This window comes from Falco peregrinus, chromosome 6, assembly GCF_023634155.1.
Source record: "Falco peregrinus isolate bFalPer1 chromosome 6, bFalPer1.pri, whole genome shotgun sequence".
Classification (NCBI taxonomy): Eukaryota; Metazoa; Chordata; class Aves; order Falconiformes; family Falconidae; genus Falco; species Falco peregrinus.
The window spans coordinates 36,386,750-36,403,092 of NC_073726.1; the positions used below are offsets into that span (position 1 = coordinate 36,386,750).

A 16,343-nucleotide genomic window follows, 5' to 3' on the forward strand; every position below is an offset into this window, starting at 1 on the left:
AAAAATTGCTAAGACACCCTCTTAAAATTAAGACTCTTACCTTCAAAGAACTGCTGCAAGGCTTCATTTTCTCCCACCACATCCATGAAAAGCCAGCAGAAGTGTTGTGTTTTGCTTTCCTACTGCTTGAAGAGTTCCACTGAGAAAAAACGCACCGTTCTCTCTTCCAGATGATTATGAATATGCCAAGGAACACATGTTTTTGTCACAGGTTCCAATGACTGTCCAAGCTGATTTCATTCCTCCATAACTACAGCCAGGGCTATACTTCAACTCCACTACATGTAAAGCAAAATCTGACAAGGCTTTTGAGGCAAGACCAAGGGTGATGTGATCTCTTCCGTTCAGGATGTCTGGTGTTCTTGTTTTAAGGACCTTTGGTCCCAGTACTAGCCACAATTACACATGCGCAAAAAATGCAGCAATAAAAATTATTTGTCTCTGTACTTTCATACAGGTGATGTAATTAACACTACTGATGAAAGCAATAAGTAATCAAATGAAAGCGCAAAAAGCCATCACCACTTTCACCATATATACTACCCAATTTAAGCAGCTGAGCATCAGACTATCCAACTGCTCTTAAAAAAAAAAATCACCTCAGCAGTTTGATTATAGATAAACAGAACTTCTACATCATTATTATTAACAAAATTAAATTACAAACTGTCTACAGTAACACTAAAAAACATACAGGAAAGCTGAACAACGAACAAAGGTCCTCTAAGGCTAGCAGCAAACCTTATTTCACTTTTCTTAAATTGATCTTTGTACACTGAAAATTGCCTGTTCTGTCAGCCCTAAGCAAACAGGAGGAAAACATTCAGACATTTTGAATGGGCATCTGTAAGAGGCATTTGGTTATGAACAACAGCTTCAATGAAGAAATCTGGAATAAGGCCATTTCCTGAAGTAGTTATATTCACCAAACAAGTAGCTGTTGCACAGTTTTTACAAGCCCCAAGCACTCAGAAGGACACAGTTTTCCCATGATAGGCAGCTTGTATTGAAAATATAGAAAAGAGTTTTGGGGAAGGGACTTGAAGACAGAAGCAAGCCAATCAGTATTTACCAGATGTTGATGTAATTGAGCCAGTCATCACTACTGAGATTACACTGGATGCATGTATAGTCCCTAGTAGAAGAAAATCACTTCAGCATTATAAACTTTAGATACAATTTGTGTCTCAACATTATCATGTATAGAAAGGACCCTTCTCTTTGCTTGAATGAGCAACACTTGTAAATGATTAAGTCAGAATAGCAGCAACTACCAGCTATGATTTACCTACTGTTAGCTAATCCTGAAAACTGCTCCATCTCATTATGTAAACACAATTAACAATCATTTAGGAAGCGTTTACAAGCCTAACATAAAACATAACACCAACAAATACAGTTTGTTTTCCAAGAGTGAATAAAATCAGACTTCCGTAGCATTATTGAAAGAATAAACAACCCTTTAACAGTTTAAGGTAGGATTCTTCCAGCTTTTTACAATAGGAGGTAGTACACAGTATTAGGAGACTGATAAAAATATTTTGTCTGTATGAAATAGCACAGGGTAGATAGATTCCATTACTAGAGTAAAATATTTTGGTTCAGTTGTTTGTTTTAATCTTAACACTGAAATGCCTGGTCAAAGCCAAGGCTTACAAAGTGGTTTCAGGCATACAAGCAACGCAAGTATGGTATTAAATTTCACTGCTTAGTCTATTTACTGTTATAAAAATGGAGAACACTCCAATAAGACAGTGATGAATCACATTGGGTTTGTTCAGCAGCAAAGGAAACCTGTACCCACTAAGATGCTTCTTGTTAAAAGAACTGTATAAACTTGGTTTTACTTCCGATGATTTTCAATTTATCTGCCAATGCTTTAATCTTACCTGTAATTGATAAATGGCTGTCACAACCAAGACCTAGTGTTTTTTTCCAAAAAAGGCTTGTACATGGCATATCTGGTACGTACGCACAACTGTGGTCCTTGTAACCTCATCAACTGTCTGCTTTCAGCTTGGACTGTGCCAAGGGAAGAAGGGCCACTTGTATGTGAAATGCCAAAGCAGCAATCCAACAGAAAAAGCATCTTCCTTAGGAAGCCATGATCCTTTTTTTGGGTCCCTTTGTATCAAATTGCACGTGTGAAGAAACTGATAACATTATATGGAAATTATCAGCAGCATGTTCAAGTTGTCACATAATGGATATTTTCCAGTTTCAAGGACAGCTGTGAGAAATTGATGTACAAAATATCAGAAACTGGAAATCCTACAAAAAGCAGGAAGGAAAAAATCATTTAAAGGAATGAAAAGATTCTATTTTTTTATTTCTTTCTATTTATTTAAAAAGACAATTAAGAAGGGAAAAGAAAGGTTTTAGCAGTCAGATAGGGGTCAGGACAGATTTCTAATGAGAGTGACCAAGGTAATTTAATGTTCCTTGATGTTTGAAAAGCAACCTACTTTAGACAAGATACCCAGATTTACTATACATGTTTCTCTTCTTACATAGTTTTAAAAATGAAAAATACAGGAAAGCAGCACTTCAAAGTCATCCAAGTTCTCCCAGTTGTCTGTTAACTGTATTGGCATACATGCATAGAGATACACATATACCTATCCAAGCTCTACAGTGAAGAAAACATCAGGCGTTTATTCCCTCTTCATAAAATCACTTCAGTTTTACATTTTGGAATGACTTATCAGGGAGGTTCACATCATTCTGCATCACAAAGAACAAAAGACAAACAATGCTTTGGACTAACACTTTAATCAGAAGTTTTGTTTTTAAATGTAAATTACAATCACTAATACATCTGCAAGTGCTTACCACATTTGTTCAACTAAGTATTATATGTATGCATATACAGCATAGCTCAGTTCAAAACAATCACAGTACTTCTTAGTGCCATCTGCAAAAGGAGAAAGATCTTGGACCCACTTTGTGGAAATAAATATCAAGTGACAGATTCAGCAATTTTAGTTATGTATATTCAATGAAGTTCATGCACACGCAGAAGTAAAAAGATTTAGAGCTCTTCCTTGTAATAGCCAAGTTTTGCTAGTGACATCTCTCTTCTCAGCTGCATAACTTCCCAGAACATCTGATCCACTAAAAACAAGACAGAAATATCATGAAACATACTGAATTCATATTTTGGTTCAACTGATGTATACAGGCCACCTCACTGTACATCAGTTTAGGGCAACTTCAAAAGCAACAAACAGCTAGTAAAACCAGAATTAATGAGTAAGAGCTATTTGTGCTTGGTTGTGACAAAATTTGTGGAAGTATTATTCAAAAAATGCTAAATGATGGCCCCATAAGAAAATCTCCAAATTTTAGATTTATTTTTTTAAAATTGGGGAACAAAAATACATTACTATTTCTTGTCAACTTCAATTAACTGCAGTTTCTCATTTTAACTGCCCCGCCCCTTGACTCGTTTTCTGTAAAATTAAAAGACTACAGAAGACAAAAGCAGAACTTGTTGGATGAATTGTTTTATCACAGAATCTGTAATTGTTATAATTTTTCCATCTGTAATCTTTCTTCCTACCTCTTTTTTCTACCAGCAATCTGCCAGCAACAATAAACTGGGGAGGAAAAATACCTTTTTTAAAATTTCCTGTGTGTTTAGCTAAATTTGATAAGTCTAGTGCATACCTTAAGCTTCTAGATGCCACAGCAATACAAATCAAAACTGAGTATATAATTATTCAAGATAAAAATAAATTCCATGCAGTCAAGATCATGATGTAGAATGACTATAAAGATTATTAACCTCAGCAACAGGCACAAGGTCTTCCCTACCATATTTGGAAAAACAGTTTCATAAAAGTGACTTTGTCTCAAAAAATCATACGATGCGTAAGTAGAAATACATGTAACACATTATGCAGACAATGATCATGACTGCCTACATTCTTGTAAAGGTATTGTTAAAATACATAAAGCTACAAATGCAAATTCTATGTTTTTAATGGTAAAGCTGGACAATTGAGCTGAAACACCAAGCTTCAGCATTTTTCAAAACTTCCTGTGAATAACTATTTCTGATAATGCTGAAAATATTTCATTATTTGATAGAAAAATATTAGCTTAATTTCTTTACCTCAACAGCAAACTAAAATTTTAGTTGAAACTATATATAGGTCCTTTTGGTCAAAGTAAAAGTCTTTTAAGTTTTTATTTGGTTTACAGTTAAATAACACATTTTCAAGATCATCTGTAATGCCAGTAAATCAGTAACAATTACCACCACCTGAAGGTTTTATTAAACAATTTAGTGTATGAAATAGTTGAATTTCTGGTGAATTCCATGAAAATAATACCCTTTGACAAGGAAAGTTAACAGCATTATTTTTTTATAAGGAACAGTCTGTCACCTCAGGAGTACTTCAGGTTAGAAACAGAAACAAAAGATTTGCGTGTGGCTGAAATACAGAGCTCTTGAAACTGGGAAACATCACAAGAGATTACTATAGGTGACACAGATCAAAGTGGGGCTAGTTCGAGCCAAATGCTAGGTGAAGCAAATCCACACAGACACAAAGACTGGATGAATGAAAAGCACAGACTCTTCTTATCCATAAACATTATAATGCTGATTTTACTCTACTATAACAAAAATGCAACTGAACTAAAAAAATAAATTAAAAGTGAAAGCAATTTTTTTAAATTAACTATTAACACAGGGCTAATGACACTTTTTCTGCTAACTGTGCTTAGCAAATCCAAGAGCCTAAGCAATACGGTCCGTTTCAAAAAAAAAAAACAAAAAAACAAAACCACAAAACCTTGGACTGAAGGCCGTTAGGCAATAGTCTTTGACCTGGACAGGAAATACAATTAAATCGTGTACAGTTCAAACAATCAAATCACCATAACTTTCTTTTATAGTGGTAAACAGGTAAAATAGTCTTCCAAGTGAAGACCAGTAACTACAACTCCAACCCACTATATTTTTAAATTCCAGTATTAAGTAACTAGTTGTACAGTGCATACATTTTCATAACCATCTTCTTTTATATGGTCATATTGAAACTGAATAGCACAGTTAAGCAAATTTCTGAATTACTGCACAAACAGTTTAAATAGGCAGTTGTTGGATATGCTATTTGACAGGAACAAATCAACCAGGTAACAAGGCGGGGCGGGGGGATGGGGAAAAACCCCACAGCCTGAAGCAATGACAGTAAGAAACCACATTTCCCTTTTGGGGTAGGGTGAAGGTAATCAAGCTTTTACATTTATAACCAGAGCCCTAATCAAGAGACTTTGCCATGCCACAGCAATGACTGAGACCTCATTTCTCAGCTGCACTCAGGTGAATGATTATAGTATGGTTTCCTGTTTATTGTTTACAATTTAAGCAAAAATATTGTCATCCTTGCCAGTTCTCCCTGAAAGAGAGTCTGACAAGAACAGCTGTCTGAATTCTGAATACATGAAATGAGAAGACACATCAAAACACCGAGAAGAAAAAAACAGCCCAGATCAAACCAAACTGAAGGGTTTTTTAACACATCTCCACATTCTATGAGAAAGACTTGATTTTTGAATACTATATGGAAAAACTGAGACTAACTCACTCCTCTTGTTACAGAATTTTTTATAACATTTCTTACTGAATAACATAAAGGGCTTTTAGATGGACTAAAGATCGCTGCTTTTTAATTTGTCGTTGTTGTTAAAAAAATAACTTCATTAGAGGGTGGAATATCACCAAATTCACGTAATTACAACAATGCCTAACAACATACAGACCTTTGTTAGGTCACTGTTATTGTGCACAGACAGCAAGTTTTAGGCATATGCACTATGCAAATTTTTATGTATGGCAAATACAGTTCCCTACTCACCATCTTGCTGCTTCAACAGTCCTTGCTGGATGTATCGAATATATGTAAAGAAGTTACACACAGAAGTGATCTGAACCCATATAAAAACAATGATGGTTAATATCATTTTGTATAATGGTAAGGGAAATAATAACTAAATAACTGCAACTTGAAATCACAGTAAATGTACTTACCCTGTAACGACAGAAAGGAGAAATGTAGTAGTAACTGCTTGTATCTCCTAATTTTATTCTATGTTTGCATGACTTACTTTGTCCACTGAGAGCGCATTTCCTAGAAAACATAAATTTTACATGACATAATAAAGGAATCTGACCTTAACATCTAAACACCTGTATGGGTTTAATGTGTTAATGTAAAATTGCTTCATATAGGCACAGATACCCAGATGTCTGCCTTCATTTTACAAGTTGCAACTATTACATTATGTTGCCAATTACTTTAGTACCTTTTGTTTGAATACTGGAGCACCATGATGCATTTCTGATTTTTAGAACTTTCTTCAGCTCTGGTCATGCCCTCTCATATTCACTAATTCAAGTTGGCTTGACAACTCTGGAACAGTGGGAGTTCTTTACCTCTTCATATGTGAAATAAACATTGTTTAAATTATCAGTTGATGCCAACACTTAAGAAGATTTTTTTAAAAACTTCTGCTTGACCATGCATTTCATCATCATAAAAAAAAAACAAACATCAGCCCTACAGAATAGCAGTTAATTCTCTGAAGCCTCCCTCAGATGCACGTTAAGATGAGCTTTGCATTTATGCCTAAATGGAAATAGTATTTTATATTCCGAGTATAATAATTTGGGACAAAGGAAAACAGGCTGTCTGGCAATAATGATTTCCATTGCCACTACAAAAAATGATGGTAAAATAATCAAATTTACTTCTAGTGTACTGCAGGTATGTCATTCAGGAACAAGGAGAGGTCAGTAGTCACCACAAATTCTTCCCAAAAACACTATTCAGGAAAAGGCAAAGAATTTTTTAACATTTCTTCCAACATTCTTTAGAAAAAGATGGTTTGAATCTCTGGACTGAACTATCAATACAATCAATAAATGTAAATAAAATGGGAATTTTATTTACTTGGAATTTCTATATTGGAGCATCTCAGATGAACTGGGTTCTCATGGCATCCACAGTTTCATTGATTTTAAAAGCTGCTGGCTCTTCTCTCTTCCATTTCTACCTAACAAAATTAGGGAGACTAAGAACAAGCAGCCTTTCAAAAGCAAAACAAAAATTAATAAGCTTCTGTGGTTCTAAACAGTGGCTCAGAGATCCTTTTAAATAGCCTGCAGCTGGTCCACAGAACCATGCAAGACAGGAGAAAATTGAAGAGTATATATAATTTTCCATAGCAATTTATGAGGACTGACAGCAGACCATTGATCCAAGAAATCCTAGAGTAGCTAAAGCAAGCTAATGGCAATTTCAGTCAGGCTTCTGTGAGAAAACAGACAGACTTTCAATGCTAGGAAAATAAAGCCTTTTTTTTCCTTCTGGCTATAGAATTACGTTCTGTATGTTATCTTTCATCACACCAGGTTAAATGCTGGCATGGCTGTTACTACTACTGACTCATTTCTGCGCTGTATGGCACACACGCAGCTTAGCTCTTTGTTCCCCATGGGGACAATTATTCGAATCCCGTGGGGAAACCCAGCTGTCTTTCATTAAGGCAGCACTTACTACACACCATCACAGGCACCATTCAGTAACTTCTGTATATCAAGACCTTTCTTCACTATTATCACAGCTCTCTGCCCTCCACTCCTTATTTTTCTGTTGGGCTATTACCCACCATTTTGTGCCATCTGTTCCCCCATCCCCCAGGCAACTGTACAATAAAATAATTCCTTTAAAAACATTACTCAAGTTTTTGTTATTATTTATTTACAGTTTGTCTGTATTACTACCTATTTAAGAACATGGTTTCAATAGAAGTAGTGCTTTGCACCATATAAGAATAAAAAATGTGAAAATGCTACTCTGATTCAGTGAAAACTGGAACACCTGTTTCCCATTCACTGCAAGTAATCATACATAAGGCAAAGCACATTTGCTGCCAAGATACACTGAAATACTGCATATTCCTTACTTATTACTTATCTACAAGCAACACCACAAGTTTTTGTCTTTACAAGTCAGTAGAAAAAGGGAAAAAGGAGTACACTTGGCCTTTTGATACACCTACAGTAACTAATTACAATTTGTGCACTGTAATCTCAAAACATTAATCTGTATCTAGCCAACTATTTAAGGATTACATAAATTCTAATATAAAAATTATCTTACACTACAGAAAATACGTTAAAAATCTCATGAAACTTCTGAATGATGCAACTGAGTATCCTGGTTTTGAGTAAATATTTCATCATGTCAAGACATAGGGAAGTTGCTTGAACCACAATGATTTTAAATCAATTTGCCAATTGCTCTTTAATGACATATTACTTGTTTCAGTAGCTTCTGGCTCTCCAGATTCTTTACTGCATTCACAGAACGCAGCTCACAGTGGTTTATCTTGAACTCGAAATCACCAGCCCTTAAGCAGCTCCTTTATTAGTGGTGGGCCCTTCAGATGAGGGCATGTTTTCTAGTGACAGGAGTAAGCTGAAGAGTATATGAACGCCTGAATTTTGTAGGCTAGAAAGGATCAAAGACTAAGTCATAAAACAATTTTCAGTTTGCACAGCTTTCAAGAGAAAATAAAGAATTTGAAATACGATAAATGTATTTTCTCTTCCACTCAAAAACTGGAGGAAAAGCAAGAACTAAAACCAATAGCAATGAAAAATGATAATTAAAAAAATAATCTTAAGAGCCAGATGAAAGCTTTTTGATGCAAGCCTTCTATGAGAAAACTCAGCTCCATCAGAACAAATATTAGACAACTGTCAACTTGTCCAAATGATTTCCAACCAAAAAATCAAGGCCTTCTGAAAATTTGGAAGGCTTCAGATGAACACTGACCTTGCTTGCTTAACCCTGATATATGCTAAAGCACACTAAATCCCTTCTCCACACCCATCAAAACCCCAGCACCTCAAGGCAAGTCCCTCCCACCTGACTTTAATGTCTGTATCAGCACCTGACAACACAAGCCTTGCTTCAGATTCTTCTAGGACCACCAGTACCTAAACAAGCCTTGGCTTCAGATTCCTCTAGGACCATTCCAAAATTTCTAAAATAACCTCCCTGTCCTTCAAGCATATTTCCTGCTTTAGATTCAAACTCACATTCATTCCCGCTTCATTATGTTACTCCAACTCAAATTCAAAGGATTTATTCTAAGTATTTCCTCTCAAATCCTTCATCTACCTTTGTCAGTGTGCTATGCATGTCCTAAGTTTCCTAGGCCACAGATACTCCAGATGTCAAATATTCAGCCTGTACTGCTTCAACACCTATTTCTTTCATGATGCTTTCCAGGTGATAGTGCCTAGTTTAATAGCATCTGTTTCAAGTATCAGGACAGTCTTCTCCAAAGAAGTTAATGTTACTTTTGTGGTCAATGCATCATAAGTGAAGCAAAGAGCTCTCCCAAAAAGGGACTTTGTCTTAAAGGTTTGTTCTAGATCAATTTTTTTTAAAGTTTAATTTACTAGTTGCTTACTTTCCCCATAAAATTATTTAACAGCAATCTTGAAAACTTAGATTTTAGGAAATGAAGGTTAAAATACACAAATCTGACTGAGGTGATCAGTTGATAGCAGTTTTCTCAATCTGTTATCTCAAACGAATCAAGATTCCCACTCTGTCTGTTAGCTTAACATACTTTGGTCCCCCACATTCAACTGCAGAAGCTTTCACAAATCGAACAGGTTGCAAGCCAACAGGTTCAATGCTCAAAGTGTTGTTTTCAACAGCTTCCAGAACAGCTGAGGCCAACTGCAAGAGAAATTTAGAAAGCAGTTAAAAACAGCTCTGTTATCCATTGCTTCAAAGCAGTGACATTTCTTTCTCTGTTAAGTTAGGAACACTGAAAAAAAAAAATCAACTCACCAAACAAATTAAATTACAAATGAGATTTTGCTTTCATAGTGAGCAAGAAGTCCCATTTCCAGGCTCCTGTTTAAATTCTACCCTCCAAATAACCCTGCCCTCCCCGAGGCAAGATAACTGCCTTTACAGCTGGGAATGTAGTCAAGCATGTTTCAAATGCTAATTGTATTTTCAGTCATTCCTCATAAGCCCAAATAGCACATATGATTCGTATGTGCTGTGTTCTTGTCAGAAACAGGATATGGCACAAACTTTTTTTATTTAAAAAAACTTGCTCTAATTTTATTGTGTGCTATGGAAACACAAAATTATGCAGCATGCTTCCTTATCTTGCAAAACCCAAGTAGATATTATGTCACTTTTTCAGCCAAAGATATCTTTAGAAAGGTGTTCAAACAAGTAAGACTGAGTAACATATATAGAATAAGCCAACATAATATATAGAAAAACCCACTGCAACTTTGAAACACTAGTCCAAACATCATCTTCATGAAACAAAGTGCAACTCTGCCCAGGCTTTTTATGTTAATTCTTTATAAACCCACAATCATAAGACACTAGAAATATGCTCATTTTGCTTCACTGGCCTAAACTGCCCAAGACTACTGTTTAAGTATGGACAAGTAATAGCCATTACTTGATTTAAAAGAAGGGGCAATTTATGTCATTAGTGAAATAGTTCTGTGCTAAGGTTCCTTCCTACTGAGTAACAAAGATATTTTTCTATTGTACTTTGAATATTTTAAAAGCAGAATGTTACTATTAAAGCAGTTCATATAAAACACACTTTCTCTCCCACCTCCCAAAAGCAAAACATTACGCATATACACAATAGGCTACTGAGAGTTAATACAATACCTCAACGATTCAGATAACTGCATTTCCAATCATTCAAAAACACTAACTTGTAGTTTATTGTTTGGCTAAACTGCATATTAGTTTATTGATATTCAAGTGAAAACAGAAGTTGGTCACTATGTACAGCATCTGGAAACCATAACTGTGTAACTGACAAGTGCTAGAAGCCTCATTCTTTCCTTAGGAGGAAATACAAATCTACAGTAGTTACATCAGCACCGAAGCAGAAAAAAACAAAATGAAGTTGCTGGGAAAGACAACAGGATGGCCTACTGCAGAACCAATTTAACTCCCATAGTAACCAAGTAAACTTTTTAGTGGGAGAGGTTCACATGATGCTGTACACCAACCACAATGAACTGGTATGCAATTAACTGAAAGATCATGCATGCTTACAGCCAGCAAGTAACAGCAGATGTAAAGCATGGCAAAAGAACATAACAAACCATATGAAAATACCAGATAAACATTATGAAGAAACTACAGCATTTTTCATGTGAGGGAGGTGTTCAATTTTATTGGGAAAAACACAAGTCTGAGGGCTTTAAAATGTGTTGTTCTTATATCAATAAAGATCTAAGAATATGGTCCCTTCCCCTTAAGAGACTGATACCACAACTACAAGCCTGAAAATGCTGTTTAAGAACAACTAAGTAAAGTAGTCTGAGCTGGAATCTGTTCCACATTATTCCCAGGAATAGGTAAAACTCCAGTCCTTCCTCTGTATGGGAATGTGTGACAATAACACAAGGAAAGAAAAAAAAAAAAAAAGTCTTGTAATTTGTTTCATCTAAAACTCTATTCCCAAACTGCCCCTGTTGAATCATATAAAATCCTGAAGTCTGATTTTTGTAACTCAGACCTCTCCAAGAAAACACCCAGACTGTGCTTGCAGCCTGTGCTGACTGATGAAAGAAAACTGGTCCACAAAATTAAATATATTGGTCTCTACTGCCCCCTATACAAACAAGAAACAAGTGTCAGGACACTATTTCTACAACAGAATCCAGAGGATCTTTGAAATATCAGAAAAAAAAAAAAAAACCACCATCCATTCCTACAAGCATCAGATTCTGCCAGACAGGAGTAATATCTGAAGGAGAAGACCTAAAAAGGCCAATATCTGGTATAGCATAAATTAAATAGTGAAGAAAAAAATTATCATTTCAATATACTAGACTAAACTTCAGCACTTACTGTAAACTGTCACACTCTAATGAAACAAAAATGGTTAAACTTCATATGAAAACATTTTTAATAGTCTACTGGTTTCATGTAACATATTTAAGGGAAAAGCATCAGTGACCACATTTAGACTATTTCCATTACCTCACTTTTTGAGAAGGTTAAACACGGAAAAATATCTTCCCGATAAATTTTGTCCAAGAAAGGACATGTTCTGTCCATAGTTGGCTCATCCTTCCAAGATCTGAATTCATTGTACAAAGACAGGTCAGCCTAGAACACACACAAAGATTCACATATTTTAGTACTGCAATTATCACTCTACTATAATTTGCAAATATTCACGGGTAAATAATACGCATTAAAACTACATGCTTTCCATCACACTGTGAAAGAATGCTATCATGCCCCAGCTATGAACACCTTCTTAAATCCACTTTCCTAAGACTGTAAATATAATCAAATCAAAACATACCATTGTCAAGGCACCGGGGTTAATGCTCTCACTGGTCACCGCTACACCAGGGAGAAGCTAATTACCTCTCCCCCATTTCCTAGGCTTCCAGGATCAATGTGAAAAAACTTAACTGATTGTTTAATAGTAAAAAAAAAAAAAAAAATCTCCTTGACACACCTTCATTACAGTATTTTAGTCCATCTCCTTTTCTGAGTTACAGAAAAGCAGAGAAATCTAAAGAAAACTGCAGTCTTATACATCTTATACATTCACCCTGCATCTGAATATAACATGCTGCTATCCGAACACTAAAAGAAAACAGACATTTAACACACTAAATATACTAACACAGGAAAACAGGAAGTCAATAATACAAATCAATTAAAACGATACTCTTATTCTTCAGTTTTCATCTTTATGCCCAAACTCTTTCCTACACCATGCTACAACAGGAAGGCAAGGATATTCACAGAGCATGATTTATGAGCCCGCTCCCCCACCACTCCTCTTGTCAATGGAGAAATACTAAAATAAACCCATTAAATCATGCTAAGAGTAAGCATGCTCTGTTTTAGAGATAGTTTTATCTGCTTTGAAAACACCTTGTTCTGTTATCTCCATGTTGAGAGCAGCTTAGCTGTGGGAAGGCACCTATCCAGTCTGGTGTTCAGGAAACTGGTACTAGGTTGCTATTAAAATACACACCTATCCCATGGGCCGGCTACCCACGGACAGATGGAGCACACTAAGGTATTCCCAGAGCCCATCCTCTCATTTAGGATTACTTGAGAAGGATCTTGTTCACAGGCACCAACACTGCTCCAAGACGTGAACCAAGCCGAGTGGGGATGACTGCTTCCAATGCATACTCCTAATCCAATGTAAAAGACTAATGCCAGTCCCCAATGGGATATACAACACCACCCCTCAGACTGGTTTTGACATTCTGCTGACAAAGACTTGAGCAACTTTCCCCTTCAACTGGTTGTCGAATCCCGTTCTTGTACTACTGCAGACCTAATACTGTGTGATCCTAAACCTGAATACTGTGTTCAGTTTTGGGCCACTTACTTCAAGAAGGACATACCGGTGCTGGAGCACATCCAGAGAAAGGCAACAAGGCTGGTGAAGGGTCTAGAGCACAAGTCTTATGAACTGGGGCTGTTTAGTCTGGAGAAGACTCAGGGGAGATCTTACTGCTTTCTACAACTACCTGAAAGGAGGTTGTAGGCAGGTGGGGGTCGGTCCCTTCTTCCAGATAACTAGCGACAGGAGACAGGACACGAGGAAACAGCCTCAAGTTGTGCCAGGGGAGTTTTGACTGGATCTTAGGAAAAATGTTTTCACTGACAGGGTGGTCAAGCATTGGAACAGGCTGCCCAGGGAGGTGGTGGAATCACCATCCCTGGAGACGTTTAAAAAATGTGTAGATGAGATGCCTAGAGACATGGTTTAGTGATGGACTTGGCAGTCCTGGGTTAATAGTTGGACTTAATGGTCTCAAAGGTCTTTTCCAACCGAAATGATTCTATACTCCTAAAACCCAAACCTAAAGCTATAGGAAGGGACAGGTGTTGCAGGCCAAAGATAAGCCAGGATGTGATTCTAAGTTTTTGTCATATTAAAAGCAAATAATATAGATGAGATAATGAAAGAGGGAAAATAACATACGCTAAAAATTCTTTTTAATCCTATTAATAGATCGGTACACCGCTCTGAACCAACCTCTTTCAGTCTTTTGTTCTTTCCCCTTCTCCAAGCTCCCAGCACTTAGCCATTCTTTTACATATATATTTCGGGGAGTTCTTTTGTCATTTTGTTGGGGTTTTTTTCCTTGAAAAAGAACCTTCAAAAATTAGACTGGCAAATTTTTTTCCATTAGAGCTACTTGCCTTACACTCAGGTACAATCAGGAAGAGCCATCTTAATTAAGCTAGTCCATAAATGTTCTGGTTGCTAAGCCACCAACCTCATTGTACAAATGAAATTCAATAGGTGTAATTCACTCCCTAAAGGAACATTACCTACACCTTAAACCCCATTTCAGGTCTGGCTTTAAAATGAACACAATCAAGAGATATCAGCAGAAAAAAAAAAAGCCAGCCATTTTTGATTTATGCTATAGGATTTCTAAAAATTAAGATGCGTTTCTTATTCACTCAATTTCACCCAAACCTGCAATTTATAAAGAAGCTGCTTTGACAAATCTGCTCACCCTTTCCAATCCACACAGTGCTACATGTATATCTCCTCCCTGCCTTTACTGTGTTTTCACTAGATCAAAATTTTGATTACCTGCAATTAAATATACAGCCAATTGTAATAGTAATTCTAGTTAAACTTTTAATACTTCCATTTTATAGTAAAATACAACATCAGTGAAACATTTAAGCTCTTTGAACACCACCGATGCGTTTATCAGTATTTATGCTGAGTGGATGCTACCTGCCTGCCTAAGATACCGGCAGTTATTCAGCTTACCTAAATCCTGTTAATACCTAACTTAATTACAAGCGTCTACTTATCCTAGAGATTACTCCCACACGCTAGGAGATATTTCTCTGGGATGCTGTCACCTTTCTGGCTCCACTGCAATTTAGTGTGGACAGCCAGCCACTCTGTCTATATTCCACAAAGAAACCTGAGAGTTGACATGTGTTTACACCCAGCTCCATCCAGCATCTTGAAATGCAAAGCTCTGGGTGGTACTCTCCATAAGGGTCCAAAGCTACATTCTCCACACCACAAGAACACTATATAACCCTGAGCAAGGGTACTCTTAGCCCTCCTTTTGAAGCCAAATCAGTTAAAATCAGGAGAATGCCACACAAAGGGTAACCTAACTCAGTGGCAAGAACATCTAGCAAGAAGGGGGCAGAACTAGGGTTTCAGACCCAGCTCCGAGAAATGCAAAAATATTTACCTTAGACCGACAATAAACACAACCACAAAGAACTGGACAATGAAAGCAGTAGGGAAGGCATGGTTGTCCTGCTTAAAACAATGTCCTAGCCACTACACCAGAGGCAGTCTGTCTTTCTTCTCTCCATGTTGCACTCTGTTAAACACTCCAGCTCAGAAGACAGACAGAAAGACTCAGATCCCAGTGGGTGGAAAATCCGTGTTTCTTACTGATTCTCTGGGCTGTCAGTGGAAGTCACCTGTTTTGAGCAGCCTCCATCAGCCTCAAAGTGTGCCCTTATGCAGCCAACAAAAAGGGGACTGAACTAGAAGTGGCAGACAGACTGGACCTTCTGCATCATGTCCTTCACATTCACCACCTCTCTACAAGAAATGGAGGCAAAACACATTTCTCCCCTCTCTCACCCTTGCCCAACACTTCAAAATTTCATTGAGTCATGACATCAGTGTGGTGCTTATGAAGTAATTGGATTGCATCCCAGCTCTCCCCTTTTCTGAAGGGCAACAAGGATTCAATTTTAATAAGGAAAACATTCTGGATGCCACTGAAAGTGGGCATGCAGGATGTAAAGCTTTTTTTTTTCTCTGAAAGCCTGAGTATAAAACAAACTGGGAAATGGCTTTATTTTCTAGATTCATAGTAAAAAGGTGTATAGTACAAATGCACTCAATAATGACTGGCAAAACAAAGTATTAAAATGGCCACTGTGAATCACATTAAAGATCTAGTTAGCCTGTTACCCCTCTGACAACGGCTAGCAGTCACAGAGCTGGCTGCAGAGCAGTACGAGAAAAAAAACAGTGAGGTATCTTCATTTTACTGTCTCCTAACTTCTAGCAATCTGTGAAGAAGCTTCCTAAGCCAAATGTCAAGGTATATAGAAGACAGATAGAAAAGGCTTTTCTTTTGTCACTTTGTATAACTACATTTTGAACACATTTGTGTTTTTAATCTTGCTACCTCATGACAATGAGTGGTAAAGTCTGATTATGTACCATCTGAAAATGATTTTCCCTTTAGCTTCTAGAGTCTCCTT

The 16,343-nt window shown here is 36.8% G+C and overlaps 1 protein-coding gene across 4 annotated transcripts in view; it reads right to left on the reverse strand.

Moving 5' to 3' along the window:
• Nucleotides 1-2,753: 2,753 nt before the first annotated feature.
• The window catches only part of RAB3IP (RAB3A interacting protein), a 34,097-nt gene continuing 20,507 nt past the window's right edge, over nucleotides 2,754-16,343 (reverse strand). For all 4 annotated transcript variants that reach the window (XM_055808330.1, XM_055808331.1, XM_005242052.4 and 1 more), the window contains 5 exons: nucleotides 12,072-12,200; nucleotides 9,658-9,770; nucleotides 6,041-6,140; nucleotides 5,868-5,937; nucleotides 2,754-3,114 (listed from right to left, as the gene is read on the reverse strand). In XM_055808330.1, the coding sequence (XP_055664305.1) occupies nucleotides 3,032-3,114; nucleotides 5,868-5,937; nucleotides 6,041-6,140; nucleotides 9,658-9,770; nucleotides 12,072-12,200 (495 nt within the window). In that variant the 3' untranslated portion in view covers nucleotides 2,754-3,031. The remainder of the gene's footprint in view (nucleotides 3,115-5,867; nucleotides 5,938-6,040; nucleotides 6,141-9,657; nucleotides 9,771-12,071; nucleotides 12,201-16,343) is intronic.